The sequence below is a fragment of the Lithobates pipiens genome, unplaced genomic scaffold, assembly GCF_037356315.1.
Source record: "Lithobates pipiens isolate NorthernLeopardFrog02 unplaced genomic scaffold, aLitPip1_a1.2 Scaffold_30, whole genome shotgun sequence".
Classification (NCBI taxonomy): Eukaryota; Metazoa; Chordata; class Amphibia; order Anura; family Ranidae; genus Lithobates; species Lithobates pipiens.
The window spans coordinates 19,902,373-19,921,766 of NW_027507791.1; the positions used below are offsets into that span (position 1 = coordinate 19,902,373).

General features: G+C 46.0%; 1 protein-coding gene across 1 annotated transcript in view; it reads right to left on the reverse strand.

Moving 5' to 3' along the window:
* Positions 1 to 18,843, reverse strand: part of EML5 (EMAP like 5) — a gene marked incomplete in the record, with an annotated part of 273,075 nt that extends 254,232 nt beyond the window's left edge. The window contains 1 exon segment of the mRNA XM_077463736.1: positions 18,470 to 18,843. Within this exon segment, the coding sequence (XP_077319862.1) occupies positions 18,470 to 18,666 (197 nt within the window).
* Between the last annotated feature and the right edge of the window lie 551 nt (positions 18,844 to 19,394).

A 19,394-nucleotide genomic window follows, 5' to 3' on the forward strand; every position in this document is an offset into this window, starting at 1 on the left:
AGTGGCTCCCCTGCGGGAAACCCCATATGGGTAAAGGGGTTCCTTTAAGAGCTGCCAGAGGGCGTGCGCGGCCACTGCAGGGCGGGGGACCCGATGCACATGGCCGACAATTGTGTGTAAACACACAAATCCCTGTGCTGTCAGAGGAGAGGAGACATGTCCTTTGTTCCTACTATGTATGAACAGGGATATGTCTCCTCTCCTACTCAGTCCTATCCCCAAACAGTTAGAACACACTGAGGGAACACACATTTAACCCCTTAATCACTCCCTAGTGTTAACTTCCCTGCCAGTGACATTTACACAGTAATCGGTGCATTTTTTTTAACACTGATCGCTGTATAAATCTCAATGGTCCCAAAAATGTGTCAAAAGTGCCCGATCTGTCCATCGCAATACCACTAAAAATCACAGATCACTGCCATTACTAGTAAAAAAAAAAAAGCCATAAATCATTCCTATAGTTTGTAGACGCTAAAACTTTTGCACAAACCAATCAATGTACACTTATTGTGATTTTATTTTACCAAAAATATGCAGAAGAACATATATTGGCCTAAACTGATGAAGACATAAAAAAAACAAACATTTTTGGGGATATTTATTAAAAGCAAAAAGTAAAAAATATTGTTTTTTTTTTTCAAAATTGTCGCTCTTTTTGGTGTATAGTGCAAAAAACAAAACAAAACAAAAAAAACACAGAGGTGATCACATAGCACCAAATGAAAGCTCTATTTGTGGGAAAAAAAAGGACGTAAATTTTTGTTTGGGTACAGCATCGCATGACCACATATTAACCAGTAAAATTGACGCAGTGCCAAATTGTAAAAAGTGCTTGGGTCAGGAAGGGGGTAAAACCTTCCGTGGCTGAAGTGGTTACTGAGTGAAATAAGTATTTGATCCCCTATCAATCAGCAAGATTTCAGGCTCCCAGGTGTCTTCTATACAAGTAACAAGCCAAGATTTGGAGCACTCTTAAAGGGAGTGCTCCTAATCTCAGCTTTTTACATGTATAAAAGACACCTGTCCACAGAAGTAATCCGATTCCAATCTCTTCACTATGGTCAAGACCAAAGAGCTGCCCAAGGATGTCAGGGACAAGATTGTAGACCTATACAAGGCTGGAATTGGCTACAAGACCATCGCCAAGCAGCTTGGTGAGAGGGTGACAACAGTTGGTGCGATTATTCACAAATGGAAGAAACACAAAATAACTGCATCAAGCTCCCCTGGTCTGGGGCTCCATGCAAGATCTCACCTTGTGGAGTTTCAATGATCATGAGAACGGTGAGGAATCAGCCCAGAACTACATGTGAGAATCTTGTCAATGATCTCAAGGCAGGTGGGACCATAGTCACCAAGAAAACAATTGGTAACACACCACGTCGTGAAGGACTGAAATCCTGTAGGGCCTGCAAGGTTCCCCTGCTCAAGAAAGCAGATATACAGGTCCATCTGAAGTTCGCCAATGAACATCTGAATGATTTAGAGGAGAACTGGGTGAAAGTGTTGTGGTCAAATGAGACCAAAATTAAGCTCTTTGGCATAAACTCAACACGCCATGTTTGGAGGAGGAGGAGAAATGCTGCCTATGACCCCCAAGAACACCATCCCCACCATCAAACATGGAGGTGGAAACATTATGCTTTGGGGTGTTTTTCTAGACAGGACAACTTCACTGCATCAAAAGGACGATGGACGGGGCCATGTACCGTCATTTCTTGGGCGAGAACCTCCTTTCCTCAGCTAGGCCATTGAAAATGGGTCATGTATGGGTCTTCCAGCATGACAATGACCCAAAACACACGGCCAAGGCAACAAAGGAGTGGCTCAAGAAGAAGCACATTAAGGTCATGGAGTGGCCTAGCCAGTCTCCAGTTCTTAATCCCATAGAAAATATTTGGAGAGAGGTAAAGATTTAAGTTACCAAACGTCAGCCTCAAAACCTTAAAGACTTGGAGAGGATCTGCAAAGCGGAGTGGGACAAAATCCCTCCTGAGATGTGTGCAAACCTGGTGGCCAACTACAGGAAACGTCTGACCTCTGTGATTGCCAACAAGGGTTTTGCCACCAAGTAGCAAGTCATGTTTTGCAAAAGGGGCAAATACTTATTTCACTCATTAAAATGGAAATCAATTTATAACTTTTTTTGAAACGTGTTTTTCTGGTTATTTTTGTTGTTATTCTGTCTCTCATTGTTAAAATAAACGGACCATTAAAAAAAATAGACTGATCTTTTTTTGTCAGTAGGCAAACGTACAAAACCAGCAGGGGATCAAATACTTTTTTCCCCTCCCAGGAATATCTCGCCCCCTTTGTGTTTAACTGGTTACTGAGCACGGAGGAGGAAAAGGGAGGGAGTGGGCTGTCATTTACCACTGTGTATACGCCCACACGTGTGACATTATAGTCACATGGGCTGCTCAGATGTGATAGAAAGGAAATGCTCAGCATAGTAACTCACTGAAAACTGAACATGTGCAAAGCTTCCACCCACCACAGCTGCAAAAGCCCTAGCTGAATAGAGGACATGAACAGAAGGGGGAGATAGAGAGCAGCAGGATCAACCAGTTTTTTTGCAGAACACAGAAAAGGAATCTCATAGCGACTTAGTGAGTATGGATGTGGGTTTAGTGACACTTTAGTCTGGGTTCACACATATGCGATGCAGGAACCAGCGCAATTCCAGTGCCAGTTCCCGCATTGCATCTCCTCCACAAGCAGTTCACACTGCTCTCTGCGAACCTCTATGGGTGTCAATACAAAGTTAATGACACCTCCAGATTGGTTCCCAGGGCGAACTGTAAATTCGGACAGGAATCGGATCGCATGGGTGTGAACACCCATGCGATCTGATTCCAGTGCAAGAAAAAAAAAAAGGTTCCTGCAACTTTTTTGTGTGAATACAATGCGAGTTCAGTCATACGACTGTATGGCTGAACTTGCATTGCACAGACATTGCATGTGATCGGCACAGCAATGCGGGTGCAAATCACATGCGATGTCTGTGTTTTTATATGTGTGAACCCAGGCTTAAAGGGGTAGTACAGTTCATTCTGCACTCCTGTGACCCATTTTCAGCAGACAGCGGGCTGAAGCTGACAGTGGACAGTGGAAAAGTAGGATGAGTAGTCAGTGGCAGAGTACAAGAAGAGGACAATGGAGCAGTAGATGGAGTGGGTAATGAGGCAGTAGGAGGAGTGGGCAGTGGAGCTGAAGAAGTTGGCAAAGGCACAGTAAAAAGAGTGGACAGGGGCCCAGTAGTAGCAGTGAGCAGTGTAATAGTATGATCAATGAGCAGTGAGACAGTAGGAGTGGGCAGAGAGGCGGTAGGAGGAGTGGGCAGTAGGAGGGATGACAGCTGTATGGTATTAGTAGGCAGTGGAGCAGCAGGAGTGGACAGTGGTGCAGTAGAAAAAGTGGGCAGAGAGGCAGTAGGAGGACTGGGCAGTGGTGCAATAGGAGTGCAAATTGGTGCTGTAAGAAAAGTGGGCAGTGTAGCAGACAGGAGTGGACAGTGGTGCAATAGGAGTGGGCAGTGAGGCAGATGGAGGCCTGGGCAGTGGTGCAGTAGGAGTGGGCAGTGCAGCAGAAGGAGTGGACAATGGTGCAGTAGGAGAAGTGGGCAGTGCAACAGATGGAGGCGTGGACAGTGGTGGAGTGGGAGAAGTGGGCAGTACAGCAGACAGAGGCATGGGTGGTGGTGCAATAGGAGTGGGAAGTAAGACAGTAGGAGAAGTGGACAGTGGTGCAGTGAAGCAGATGGAGGAGTGGGCAGTGGTGCAGTAGTAGAAGTGGGCAGTGCAGCAGGAGAAGTGGGCACTGAAGCAGATGGAGGAGTGGGCAGTGAAGCAGATGGAGGAGTGGGCAGTGAAGCAGATGGAGGAGTGGGCAGTGCAGCAGAGTGGGCAGTGCAGCAGATGGAGGAGTTAACAGTGGTGCAGTAGGAGTGGGCAGTAAAGCAGTAGGAGAAGTGGGTAGTGCAGCAGATGGAGGAGTGGCCGGTGGTGCAGTAGGAGTGGGAAGTGAGACAGTAGGAGAAGGACAGTGGTGCAGTAGAAGCAGTGGGCAGTGCAGAAGGAGAAGGAGAAGTGGGCAGTGAAGCAGATGGAGGAGTGGGCAGTGGTACAGTAGTAGAAGTGGGCAGTGGTACAGTAGTAGAAGTGGGCAGTGCAGCAGATGGAGGAGTGGGCAGTGCAGCAGATGGAGGAGTGGGCAGTGATGCAGTAGTAGAAGTGGGCAGTGCAGCAGATGGAGGAGTGGGCAGTGGTGCAGTAGTAGAAGTGGGCAGTGCAGCAGATGGAGGAGTGGACAGTGGTGCAGTAGGAGTGGGCAGTAAGGCATTAGGAGAAGTGGGTAGTGCAGCAGATGGAGGAGTGGCCGGTGGTGCAGTAGGAGTGGACTGAACTGGGTGTCTAACCAGATTGTACATGATATATTTAAGGACACTGCTAACACCTCTCACAGTCTGCATTTTATCCACTCACTTATAAAGGTGAACATACCCAATTGCACCCACTTTACAGTGTGTTTCTATCCAAACCCTGCCTCTAAATATGCAGGAACCACCTACACATTGCACTGATGTCCCCAATCAATCCAAGTAAGGTTTATTCTGTGGCACACAGTATTGGAGGGTGTGGGGACTGAGGACCAAGGACCAAGATGCAGGACAGTCCCAGCAAATCCGGGACAGTTGGCCCCTTTCACATTAACCTGCAACATAATGCAGCCCTAAGGTTTACATCCAGCGATTAGCAGGTCCTCCAACCCCCATCCCCCAGGACTGTGCTCCGGTCTGGTGACTAGTTGTAGTAAGCACTGCATTGTGGGAGAACAGGGGAGCGTGCACATATGACCTTGAAGCTAGGGTTTAAACTCACTATCACCGATTCTGCCCACCATTCCAACCTTATCTGAAGCCCACCGAAAGAAGAAGAAGAAAAAAAAAAAAACACTCATATCTTCTGGGTGTGCTCACGAAATCTGTCCATGATGGTCTGTATTTACAGTAATGAGTTGGATGATGCTGGTTATCATTAAACTTAGAAACAAGACCAGAACTGGATCATACATCTGTCGCTCTGAAGGGGACAATGCCAGAGAGAAGGTGGAGTTGTGCTTTAAAAGCACTAGGGGTATCTACTACATGAGGGATATGGCAGGATTTCCGGTTTCAATATTTGTATTAAAGGTTACAAAATACCACAGTTGTGTAGCCATTTTTCAAGTACAGGTCCTAATCAAAAGCACCCTTTGCAGGCAGGATAGATGACAGGCAGGCAAATGAAAATTATACACAGGCTTCAGAGAATTGGGGAGTCTATTGCATGATAGAAGAAGCAGGATTTCTACAAAGGTTCAGTTGGGATTTAAAGCACTGGTGGTCATCTACTATGTGAAGCAGGGGGCAGGAATTCTACAAAGGTGGAAATGCGCTTTAAAGTACTGGGGGTCATCTACTACAGGAGGGGTAGTGCAGAATTTCTACAAAGGTGGAATGGGATGTTAAAGCCCAGCGCAAATGTGCATCTTCCTTCATGTAGTAGATGACCTTCAGTGCTTTAAAGTCCCATTCCACCTTTGTAGAAAGTCTGCCCTGACCCTCCTGTAGTAAATGACCTCCAGTACTTTAAAGCCCAACTCCACCTTTGTAGAAATTCTGCCCCTTTCCTTCTGTAGTAGATGACCACCAGTGCTTTAAAGTCCCACTCCATCTTTGTTAAAAATCCTGCCCTATAGTTGATGACCCCCCCGGCTCTCCCTTTGTAGCAAATGTGCATCTTCCTTCATGTAGTAGATGACCTCCAATGTTTTGGAGGTCAGGGCAGACTTTCTACAAAGGTGGAATGGGACTTTAAAGCACTGAGAGTCATCCACTACATGAAGGAAGATGTACATTTGCTACAAAGGGGAAGCTGGGGGGGGTGATCAACTATAGGGCAGGATTTTTAACAAAGATGGAGTGGGACTTTAAAGCACTGGGGGTCATCTACTACATGAAGGAAGGGGCAGAATAGATACAAAGGTGGAGCAGAGCTTTGAAGTACTGGGGGATAGCTATTATGAGAGGGATGGGGCAGGATTTCTACAAAGATGAAGTTGTGCTTTAAAAGCACTGGTGGTCATCTACTACATGAAGGAAGGGGCAAGAATTCTACAAAGGTTGAGTTGTGATTTAAAGTACTGGGTGGGGTGATCTACTACAGGAGAGAAAGGGCAGGGTTTCTACAGGGGTGGAGGTGTGCTTTAAAGCAATGGTCACCATCTACTGCACAAGGAAAGGGGCAGGATTTCTACAAAGTTGGAGTTGTGCTTTAAAGTACTCTGGGTCATCGATTATGGGAGGGTTGAGGCAGGATTTCTACAAAAGGTGAAGTGGGACTTTAAAGCACTGGGGGTCATTTACTATATGAAGGAAGGTCAACGATTACTACAAAAGGTGGATCCAGGACTTCTACAAAATTGGAGGTGTGCTTTAAGCCACTTCAATACCGCACGTCATCATATGACATCCTTGAATTTGTGCGGGGATATCTGAATGATGCCTGCAGCTACAGCCATCATTCAGATATCATTATTTGCAGGCGGCGATTTTGTGCACCATAACAATGATCATAGCAGCAGTCCCCCCCCCCCTCCGGCCGCCATCCAGTGCTTCTCCAGGCTCTCTGATGCCATCGGGGACCCGGAGAAAGAATTGGACTCCACCGGATGATGACCATAGAGATTTCCGGTGACCAGATGGTCATCAGTCATCTCTATGACCGTAGGAGGCCCAGGGCAACGTTATGACATCATGCTCGGACCCCGCATGTAAACAAAGCCACAATCGCGGCTGTCAGCAGCGATCAGTGAATTTTTGTTCTCTCCAATCTCATGCTTTAGAGCCTGGAGCAGAGATTTGGGGTCTTGTTGACCCCGCATCTCTCCATAAAGAGGACCTGTCACAATAGATTCCCATTACAAAGGATGTTTATATTTCTTGTAATAGGAATAAAAAGTGATAAAAAAATAAAATTAATTAAATGTAAAAAACAAAAAAAACAAAAAAAAAAAATAACACGCCCCTGTCCTGGTAGCTCGCACTCAGAAGCAACCACACACGCAAGTCCCACCCACATATGTAAACGCCATTCAAACCACAAATGTGAGGTATTGCCATGTGCGTTAGAGCAAGAGAAACAATTCTAGACCTCCTCTGTAACTCTAAACTGTTAACCTGTAAACATTTTTAAAGCATAGCCTATGGAGATGTTTAAGTACTGAAGTTTGGAGCCATTCCATCAGTATGCACACTTTTAAAGCATGACATGTTGGGTATCTATTTACTCGGCATTAACATTATCTTTAACATTGTACAAAAAAATTGTGCCAACTTTACTGTTTTGTTATTTTTTAATTCATGAAACTACTTTTTTTTGCAAAAAAAAAAAAAAAAGGAGTTAAAAAAATTATTGCACAAATACTGTGCGAGATAAAAAGTCACAATTGTATTCCCTAGGGTGTCTGCTAAAAAAGCATATATAATGTTTGGGGGTTCTGAGTAATTTTCTAGCAAAAAAATTATGATTTTTACATGTAAGAGAGGAGTGCCAGAATAGACCCGGTATGGAAGTGGTTAAAGCAATGGGGGTCAATACTAAAAGAGGGAAGGGGCAAATTTCGGTGGAGTTTGGCTTTAAAGCACTGGGGGTCATCTACTATATAGGGGGGGGGGGCAATATTAAAATAACACGATTTTGCCAAGTCCGTTAGTTTTCAGATGAATGTTACAATGTAATAAATGTATCCTAAGGTCACCCATTTTAAACAATTATCTGACACAGAATAGAACCCGGAGCTGCTGATTTTCTACTTCTAATTGCTGGCTCATGGCAGCATGAATTTACATCTCATTATTTCAACATTGTTGCAATATGTTCTAAAACATTGTGACCTCACTTTACACAATTAACCTTAAAGCCCCATACACACTATCAGTTGTTCTGCTGAGTTTTTCCTTCGGGTTTACCAAAACCATGTAGTGCAAGGGCCTGCCTGATTACATACAAATAGAAACGGCTAAGGTTTGACCTCATATTATATGGTTTTGGTAAATCTGAAGGAAAAACTCAGCATAAAAACTGATAGTGTGTATGGGGCTTAAACCTTAGATTGTAAACTCCGTGAGGGCACGGACTGATGTGAATGTACAATATATATGTAAAGCGCTGAGTAAATAGACACCGCTATATAAATACCTATCAATAAATCGATAAAATAACCCTTCCACGCCTAAGCACAATTTCTGACATTTGTTGCTTACAAGTTAAAAATATTTCTTTTTTGCTAGAAAATTACTAAGAACCCCCAAACATTTTAATATATATATTTTCTTTTTTTTAGCAGAGACCCTAGAGAACAAAATGGTGATTGTTGCAATATTTTACGTCACACTGTATTTGCGCAGCGGTCTTTCAAATGCTTTTTTTTGGGGGGGGGGGAACACTTTCATTAATTAAAACAAAACAAAAAAAAAACAGTAAAGTTAGCCCAATTTTTTGTATAATATGAAAGATGATGTTACGTTGAATAATATAAAAAAAAATAAAAAATAAAGATACCCAACATGTCATGCTTTGAAATTGCGTACACTCTCATTCCACAGGGGTGAACAGTGGAGCTAGCTATGGTGATAACATAAAATTATATAGCAACTGGAATAAAGGTATACATAAAATGTGTGTGAATAAGCACACATGATATTAAAACATTTGTTTAAAACATAATGTCCATAAATGATCCGAGATCTTGTATGATTAGCACCTGGAGGCAGCTCCCTTAGGTGTCCGTTTATGAAGCAGTGATCAGTGGAGATCCAGAGGATCGCTGCTGATCACAGCCCATAAACAGTTTATAAACCAGAGATAATCGGGGGAGAAGTGTTTGAACTTGTTCTCCCGCCGATTATCTCCACACACTGAGAATCCTCATTGAATGACACAGTAACGGCCACTTTATGAAGCTTAGATCTCAGCACTTCACTGGTGATCTGTGTCAGAATTCACACTCCCCGATTCACCAGCTCAGAGGTGGAGAACCGGGCAGTGAAGAGAGAATGTGGGGGGATCTGAGGAGGAAAGAGGAAGATAATTAACTTCCTTATGCCTCGTTCAGACCCCCCAACACTGTAACCATGTCCCCCTGTCATAGTTATGTGTGTGTATATATATATATATATATATATTAATTATACACACACACACACACACACACACACACACATATATATAATGTGTGTATATACATGTATGTATAATGTCTGTGTGTATACATGTATATATTATGTAGGGGGACTCTTTATTTCACTAACATTAATCACACCGTGTGTCAGTGTATTGAGCTGTGATAATTTATCACTGCTTAATAAATTGACATCTCTGTGTATCGGTGAATTTCTAGTACTGTAATCTCGTAAAGTCTCACGAGATTCCAGTATTAGGGGCCTTTCTCCAGTGTTAGAAGCATTTGTAGATCGCTTCACTCCTCCAAGGGTGAAGCGATCTACTCCGCTTCATAAAGTGGCACACAGAGGAGAAAGATCTCCTATGTGAATGCCGGAGAATAAAGCAGTGAATAGATTTCACTGCTTCATAAAAGGACACCTTAGAGTGAAGCGATGAGCTCTGTGTAGAAATGGGAACAGAGGGGTGCCAGACTGAGTGCAGTATAAATCATATATTTTATAAAAACAAGTAGTAACTCACAGGTTAAATTAGATGAGCTCAGTATGTGGTGAAAAATCGCCAGTCCTGGAGTCTCATAAAAGTCTTCCCTTTGCAGCCTGGGGCACTGGTGTGATCTTACAGGGATCCAGAGAATGCTGGGAACCAGGAGGCAGGAAACGAGAAGCAGCTGGTCGTGACTTCACAGGAACAGGAAGTGTGATTATTAATAATAATAATCACACTTCCTGTTCCTGTGAAGTCACGACCAGTCTGCAAAGGGAAGACTTTTATGAGACTCCAGGACTGGCGATTTGCGTGGGCTCTTTAAAAAAAAGTCTTATTTATCAATTGTTTTGCATTGTTCCTTAAAAAAAATCTGATCACTTTTATTGCTGTTACAGGGAATGTGTAAACATCCCTTGTGACAGTCAGGCTGCATTCACACCTGAGCGTTTCAAAGTCACGCGTTTTAACCGCTGTTTACCTTGATTTTGCCACAATTTTGTTCAGGCCACCAATGTAAAAAGTAAGAAAAAAAAATGCCTGTAATCTGCTCCAAAGAAGCTCATGTTTTTTATTTTGATCTTAGGGTGTTTTACTTCAGGTGACAAAATGCTCAGATGTGAAAGATCTAAAAGACCCCCAAATCCCTCCTTTGCACTTAAAAGTATTCAGATCACCTGTCATTTTTTTAAAATCTGTGCTATTGGCAACCGAGTAAACCAGAAGAGAGAGGTTGTGACGTTGCTTCCGGGATTTTACATAGGAGACCCGATCAAAGCCGAATCCGGCTTTTTCAGGGTCTCAGCCTAGGCGGCATCTGGTGGGACGGGAGGCCCGGGAAGAGTGGTGGAAGGCGACGGGGGGGCCCGGGAAGAGCGGTGGAAGGCGAGGGGGGGCCCGGGAAGAGCGGTGGAAGGTGGCGGGGGGCCCCGGGAAGAGCGGTGGAAGGTGGCGGGGGGCCCCGGGAAGAGCGGTGGAAGGTGGCGGGGGGCCCCGGGAAGAGCGGTGGAAGGTGGCGGGGGGCCCCGGGAAGAGCGGTGGAAGGTGGCGGGGGGCCCGGGAAGAGCGGTGGAAGGTGGCGGGGGGCCCGGAAAGAGCAGTGGAGGGTGACGGGAGGGGGGGGTGTCCCCTCTCGCTCCTTTAGGATAACAGCTGAGCAGCTTTTAGACGCATCGGTTGTTATCACTAAAGAGCCAACTGTCCCCTCTAAAAAAAAAAAAAAAAAAGTACCAGGGTGATGCCTGCATATAACCCCTTCAAGCCATTAATGTAAAATGTGCATACAGCCGGCATGGAGGGGTTAAATAAATAAAGTGCTCCCATCATGCACAGTAGAACAGGGGACAGAGCCACCATTCTCCCTCTGTACTCACTGTGATGCGGAGGCGATGTCCCCTTTGCCGCAGTGGTGTCACCAGTTCCTAGTTAATAGATATGGAGCTTCAAAAATAAACAAATAAATAAATACTGTACATATTTGCTTTTACTGCGAATGGCTCAGAGGTACGCTTTAATGATAGAGGTCTTGTAAGGATGAAAGGTTCCGTGCGCAGGCTCGTTAATCAGGCTCATGATGGATGATGTATACACAGGAAACACCCCACGCATTTCACTTGATGTAACACAAGCCACTGGTACTGAAGTACGTCGCACTAATCCGCCCGAGTCTAACAGGGCATGCTATGCAAAACATGTTAGTGAAACGAAACACTCAATGGTAAGACAACCCCAACAGATCACATGACCGTATTATACAAAACGCCAGCTTTACCGTCACACCCGAGTGCAACAAGTGGCACCTGCTGCATCCCTGGCAAGACACATGACAGTAACAAAAGCAACACACAAAGAATTGTTTGTGTCTAAAATAATCACATACAAAAACTATAAAAACTATCCTCAATACAATATTTAAAATAGAACTAACAACAAGATCTTTCTGTGAAAACAAACACCACCACCTATGGCAGTTCCATGCCTCTGACAGCCAGGTGCCCGAGCAAAACTTTACATTTTAGTTACTTTTTCTCCTCAAATTGTTACTGAGCAGTAAAAAAAAGAAAAAAAAAAAAGGATAAGGCCTCATGCACACTGCTGCTGTTAAATTCACGTTTAAAGTGTTAGAAAAAAACTCTACCACTTGTACCTACAGGCAAGCCTATAATAAGGCTACTTTCACACTGGGAGGTGCTTTTCAGTAGTTTTAGCACTAAAAATAGCGCCTGTAAAGCACCTGAAAAGCGCCTGTAAAGCCTCCCCAGTGTGAAAGCCCGAGCACTTGCAGAACCGAAAAAAAAATTAAAAAATTTAAAAAAAAAAAAAAAATCCTGCAAGCAGCGTCTTAGGGGCGGTGCAGAAGCGGTGAATATACCACTCCTGCACCACCCTACCATTGAAATCAATGGGCAGCGCTGTTGAAGCATCTGCAAAGAGCTTCAGCAGCAGCACTTTGCAGGCTTTTAACCCCTGGTTAACCCCTTTTTTGGGGGTTAAAAGCTCCCCGCTCCTGCTCGCACAGCGCTGGTAAAGTGCCACTAAAACAAGAGGAGCTTTACTGCTAGCGCTGGGTGGGTTGCAGTATGAAAGGGGTCTAAGACTTACCTGTAGGTACTGTGAATTTCTCCTAAATGTGTATAGTTTAGGAGATATTCAGAGTGCATGCAGCCGATGACATCACCTTCGCATGCACTCTGAAGGTCCGGCTTACAGTGTGGGATCTTCAGAGCCCTTTCCCGGAAACGGTGGAACCCACGCACATGCGCGGGAGTGACAGCATTGTGCCCCTGGCCGATCATGTAGCTTGAGGCCACAAACCTGGAAGGAGGATGGGGGGGGGGGGGTTGGGGAGATGACAACTGTCTCAGTGGTGACGGCACACCGTGGGAGGGCATCATTCTAATGCCGCGTACACATGAATGGACATTCCGACAACAAAATCTATGGGATTTTTTACGACGGATGTTGGCTCAAACTTGCATACACACGGTCACACAATGTTTTCGGAAATTCCGAACATCAAGAACACGGTGACATATGAGGAGCCGAGAAAATTGAAGTTCAATAGCCAGTGCAGCTCTTCTGCTTGATTCCGAGCATGCGTAGAACTTTGTGCATCAGAATTGTGTACACGCGATTGGAATTTCCAACAACGGATTTTGTTGTCAGAAAATTTGAAATCCAGATCTGAAATTTTGTGTGTTGAAAATCCGAGTGTCTGTATGCGGCCTAAGGTAGGTTGCTCATAAAATTCTAGTATGTGATGCATACTAGCACATTATGCCATTGCCTTGCATTAATTATTTTTTTTAAGCCCCAGTGGTTTACAACCAAATTAAAACGGAGTTCCCCCCATTTAAAAGTCAGCCGCTATAAAAAGTGCAGCTGCTGACTTTTGTGAACGGCCAGGCAATCTTCTGAGACCTGTGACGTGTTCCAGAAGATTGCAAGAAGGGAGGGGGAAAAGGTGAACTTCCTTCCAGCACCACAGAGCCAGGGGAGGAAGTGGGAGCTATATGCCTCTAAAAAGAGGGGCTACACCCCCCCCCCCAAAAAAAAGATATGACATGACATGCATTTCTGTTTGCAACTTTTTTTATGAATGAGTAGGGGTAAAGTGTCCCTAATACTCATTCACATATGGGGGGCAGGATCTGGGGGCCCCCTTAAGCCCCAGACCCTCCCAACCATGGCCTAGGGATGTGTGGAAGAGGCCCTTGTCCTTGTCGCCCCCCCCATGTTGAGGGCATGTGGCCTGGTATGGTTCAGGATGAACGTCACCCATCCCCTTCCTTTCCTGACCTGCCGGGCTGCATGTTCAGATAAGAGTCTGGTATGGATTTTAGGGGGGCCCCACCTATTTTTTTTTTTTTGCTGTGGGGTAGCACAGTGGTTGCAATTGATGGGCACAGTGAGGCTGCATATGATGGGCGCAGTGAGCCTGCAATTTATTTTTTTTCTATTATGCCGGCTATTGTTTTTACATTCAGCTGGCAGAGGGGAAGCTCGCTGATAGCTGATGACTCATCAGCCATTGAGAATGCCACGGCCCGCTTCCTGGCCCACTCCTCAACAACCAGCTATACATAGTGTATTAAAGAGATTAAAAAAAAAAAAAAAAAAAAAAAAAAAAGGCATGAAAGCCGCATGTTCAAAATGCAAAACACGCCTGAAAACCGCATCAACCGCATAGATGTGAACCTAGCCTTAGTTTCAGCTTTAAAAGCAGATGCTTGCAATTTATTTATTTTTTGCTTTATCGCACTCAATGGCCTGGATTCATCAAGCTGTAAATACAGATAAGGCATGCAGATCCAGCATGCCATAATGACATACAATAATATTACCTGAGGGACCACTTTGGCATGCCTTATTTATCCATTAAGAGGTCTTAAGAGCTTCTGCAGGTCAGGGCTATTAATATTGGTTTCTCAATCCACACATTACATTTCAACTACTATTAATTTTAGTATATACACATCTTTTGCACTAAATATAGGAGACAGTAATAACGAGCATATCAGTTATTATATGCAACAGTATATACATAAATGACCAGAGATACTGTGCAGGATTCTGACAATGTCCTCTTATCTACCTGAAAGTGCAGCTGTCAATATGTTCTAGTTATTTCCAAGGACAATGTTGCTTAGTCAATGCACTAAGCTATTCATTCTCAATAGAGCTTTGTAGAGCCACAATGAAATAAATGAGAGAGAGAGGAGAGAGAGAGAGGGGAGGGAGGGAGAGAGAGAGAGGGGAGAGAGAGAGGGAGAGAGAGAGGGAGGGAGGGAGAGAGAGAGAGAGAGGGAGAGGGAGAGGGAGAGGGAGAGGGAGGGAGGGAGAGAGAGAGAGGGAGAGGGAGAGGGAGAGGGAGAGGGAGAGGGAGAGAGAGAGAGAGAGAGAGAGAGAGAGAGAGAGAGAGTAGGAGGGGAGGAAAGAGAGGAGAGAGAAACTCTCTCCGAAAATCCATGGTACTCTATAAATAATAATAAATATTATCTTAGACGCCAACGATACAGATTATAGAATGTTGATGACACAATCCACCAAGCAGGTGCTGAAAATCAGGTACATTTCCAAGGACATCTGTATCCAGGAAGACATATTTCAGGGAACGAAGGCAGCCGATATGATAATGATATAAAATGTGTGATCTCTGGAGGGGGACCACCATGATAATAAATGAGCCATTGGGTGGGGCAGTTTTCTGCTGGTTCAGGTTAATTTTTGATCACTGTAGGAATAAAAAGAAAAAAAAAAAAAAAAAGTTCTACATTTGCCCCTACCTCTCAGGGGCAGGGGGTCACAGGGGAAGATATGACTCCTCAAACTGAATTATTTGCCCCCTTTCGTATAGAATTTTATTCCACAGTACGGGCGCCTACTCATTGAAGATAAAGTGCCCCCTTCTGGTCAATGACTAGAGCTGCCTTTGCAGGTGGTCATTTCGGTCAGTGGACCATCTTTTCAGGGATGTCTCTGGTGATCCAGACCCGACACAGCACACTAGACTTACTCTGGGCTAGGTTGGACATTGTGTAATCCTTAGGCATGCCTAACCCTTTAAACACGGGTGGCAACTTCCAAGGTGGCAGCCCAACATCAGTCCACTTCCCAGCATATTTCAGGTTGCACCCCACAGAGGAAAGGTAATCTAGGTGGCTCATCTTCCAAAGCAGTTTTGGCCATTAAAAGAGTTTTATTTTTTCCCCCTGTACCCTTACCCTTACATGCCCGGGCTATTTGAATTCGACAGGCATTTTCCAACCACCATAGTATCTGTTCGAGGAGGTCTATGGTGATCCAACCCTGACACAGCAGACTTACTCTCAGGTTGATAAGGCTTTCTGTTATGCTTAGGCAAGCTTAATCCTTTCAATTTGGGGGCCATATTTGGCTATTGAGAGGGCAACCCACCCATCTGTCCCTATTCAGGGTTGCCTCTGGTGATCCTGCCCAGACACAGCATTCCAGACCTACTCTAGGGTAGGCTGGGCTTTCTGTAATCCCTGGGCAAGCTTAACCCTTTAAATATGGGTGGCAAACTATCTGTCCCTATTAGGGGATGTCTCTGGTGATGCTACCCTGACACAGCAGACTTACTTTCAGGGAAAGTGGGCTATCTGTAATCCCTGGGCAAGCTCAGCCCTTTAATTATGGGGGATAAATCTTGGCTCCCAATGTGGCGACTCATCTGTCTCTGCTTGTGGTGTCACTGGTGCTCCAGCCCTAGCACCTCAATCAAGGTTTACCATGGAATAGATTGGACATTCCACAATGGGGAGGCTTAACCTTTTAATTATAGGTGGCAAATTTAAATATGGCTGGCAACTTTGACTAGCCAAGGCAACAGCCCATCTGCTCCTGTTCTGAGATGTGTCTGGTGATCCAACCCTGACACAGCACTCCAGAATTACTCTGAGGCAGGTTGGACCTTTTGTAATCCCCAGACAAGCCTAACCCCTTAAACATGGTTGGCAACTTTGGACCACCAAATTGGCAGCCCATCTGACCCTTATCAAAATGTCTCTGGTGATGCAACCCTGGCACAGCACTCCAGACCTACTCTGGGGTTAGGTTAGACTTTTGATAATCTTGAGGCAAGCTCAATCCTTTAAATTATTAAGGTGGCAACCTAGCTGTCCTTTTTTGGGGTGTCTCTGGTGATCGAATTCTGATGCATCATTCTGGACTTACTCTGCGGTAGCTTGGATATTCTTTAATCCCTAGACAAGCTTCACCCGTTAAACATGGGTGGCAACTATGGACCGCCAAGGTGGCAGCCTATCTGTTCCTATTTGGGGATGGTTCTAGTGATCCAGCCCTGGCACAGGAGACCTAATCTGTGGTAGGATGGACCTTCTGTAATCCTTGGGCAAACCTAACCCATGAAACATGGGTGGCAACTTTTGACCACCAAGGTGTCAACCCATCTGTCCATTACTGGAAATGTCTCTGGAGATCCAACCCTGACAAAGCCCTCTGGACTTACTCTGGGGGTAGGTTAGACTTTCAATAATCCAGAGGCAAGCTCAACCCTTTAATAATGGGGGTTATATTTGGGCCCCCCAAGGTGGCAACTTATCTGTCCCTGTTCAGGATGTCTCTGGTGATCCAATCCTGACACAGCGCTCCAAACTTACTCTTGGGTAGGTTGGACATTCTGCAATAATGGGGAAGCTTAGCCCATTAATTATAGGTGGCAATTTCAAATATGGGTGGCAACTTTCAACCACCAAGGCAGCAGCCCATTTGTCTTTTATTTGATATGTCCCTAGTGATCAAACCCTGACACATGACTTCAGACTTACTCTGGAGGTAGGTTAGACTGTCTGTAATCCTGAGGCAAACTCAACCCTTTGATTATGGGGCCAAATTTTAGGCCCCCCAAGGTGACAGCCTGTCCCTGTTTGGGGCGTCTTTTGGTGATCCAGCCCTGACACATCACTCCAGACTTACTCTGGGCTAGCCTGGACATTCTGTAATCCCTAGGTAAGCCTAACCTTTCAAACATGGGTGGCAATTTAGGACCATTAAAGTGGCAGCCCATCTGTCCCTTATCAGAAATGTCTATGGTGATGAAACTCTGACACAGAAAGCTGAACTTACTCTGGAGTACGTTAAATTTTCCGTAATCCCGAAGAAAGATTAACCCTTAAATCATGGGGGCCATATTTGGGCTCCCGAAGGTGGCCACCTATCTGTCCCTGTTCGGGGATGTCTCTGGTAATCCAGCCCTGACACAGCAGACATACTCTGGGGTATCTAGGATATTATGTAATCTCTAGGCAAGCTTCACCCTTTAAACATGGCATAAGTGGCAACTACGGACCGCCAAGGCGGCAGCTCATCTGTTCGTATTTGGGGATGTCTCCAATGATCCAGCTCTGACACAACAGACCTAATCTGTGGTAGGTTGGACCTTCTGCAATCCTTGGGCAAACCTAACCCAGGAAACATGGGTGGCAACTTTGGGCCAAAAAGGTCCATCTATGCATTATCAGAAATGTCTCTGATGATCCAGCCCTGACACAGCACTCTGGACTTACTGTGGGGGGTAGGTTAGATTTTCAATAATCCCGAGGCAAGCTCAACCCTTTAATTATGGGGGCCATATTTTGGACCCCAAGGTAGCAACCTATCTGTTCCTGTTTGGGGAGGTCTCTGGTGATGCATCCCTGATACATCACTCTGGTCCTACTCTGGGGGTAGGTTAGACTTTTGACAATCCTGGGGAAAGCCAACCCTTTAATCATGGAGGCATATTTGAGTCCTCCAAGGTGGCAGCCTATCTGTCCCTGTTTGGGGATGTCTCTGGTAATCCATCCTTAACACATATCAGCCTTACTCTGGTATAGCTTGGACATTCTGTAATCCCTAGGCAAGCTTCACCCTTTAAACATGGGTGGCAAATACGGACCGCCAAGGCGGCAGCCCATCTGTTCCTATTCGGGAATGTCTCTGATGATCCAGCCCTGACACAGCAGACTTACTCTGGGGTAGGTTGGGCTTTTCTATAATCCCTAGGCAGGATTAACCCTTTACCTCTGGGGGATTTTTGTTGCATCAACAACATCCCACCCCTTCCAGCACATTTCACGTTGCACCCTACAGGTGAAAGGCAATCATCAAGGTGGCTCATAAAAGCAGTTTTTGGTAACATAAGAGTTTCCTTTTTTTGCACTGTGCCGCTTCCCCCTCTATGCCCTGGGCAGCTTCCCCTGCCGCCCCCCTTGTGGCCCCCAGGCCCCCCCTACCTGATGATATCGTCATTGTGGCCCATGTAGAATTTCTGCTTGTGCTCCCGGGTGTTGTAGACCACCCCGACCCCGGCCACGAAGTAGACGATCTCCTTGGCCGCCGTGTAGTAGAGGTTGTTCCGGCACTGGTGGCCCCGGTAGCCGTAGACCCACTCCAGGCGGAGGTGGCAGTTGGGGGCAGTCCGGTCTGTCATCTCCCCCCGGGGGTTAGGACAGGGTCGGAGAGATTTCACTGCACAGGCTGATTATCCGGAGCAGGTCGGGGAAAAGCTGCTGCAGGCAATGCGCATGGTGCTGCTGGCCGCCGCTGTCCTTGGTGCTGTACGCCTCCAGTCCGCTCCGACCGATCCCTCTGCCTGCCTCCTGCCTGCACAGCCTGGAGGGCAGCGATTGGCCGAGGAGGTGTGATGGAAGAGAGGCTGGACCAATCACAGACCGCCTGAATTCCCTTCCCATTCCCACAGCCTGCCTGGACGGCAATTAAAGGGACAGAGTCACTAACTACTAGGAAGACACGGAGAACTGGGACTGGGCAGCAAGAGAGAAGGGACTCGGTGCTGGGACTGGACAGCAAGAGAGAAGGGACTCGGTGCTGGGACTGGGCAGCAAGAGAGAAGGGACTCGGTGCTGGGACTGGGCAGCAAGAGAGAAGGGACTCGGTGCTGGGACTGGACAGCAAGAGAGAAGGGACTCGGTGCTGGGACTGGGCAGCAAGAGAGAAGGGACTCGGTGCTGGGACTGGGCAGCAAGAGAGAAGGGACTCGGTGCTGGGACTGGGCAGCAAGAGAGAAGGGACTCGGTGCTGGGACTGGGCAGCAAGAGAGAAGGGACTCGGTGCTGGGACTGGACAGCAAGAGAGAAGGGACTCGGTGCTGGGACTGGGCAGCAAAAGAGAAGGGACTCGGTGCTGGGACTGGGCAGC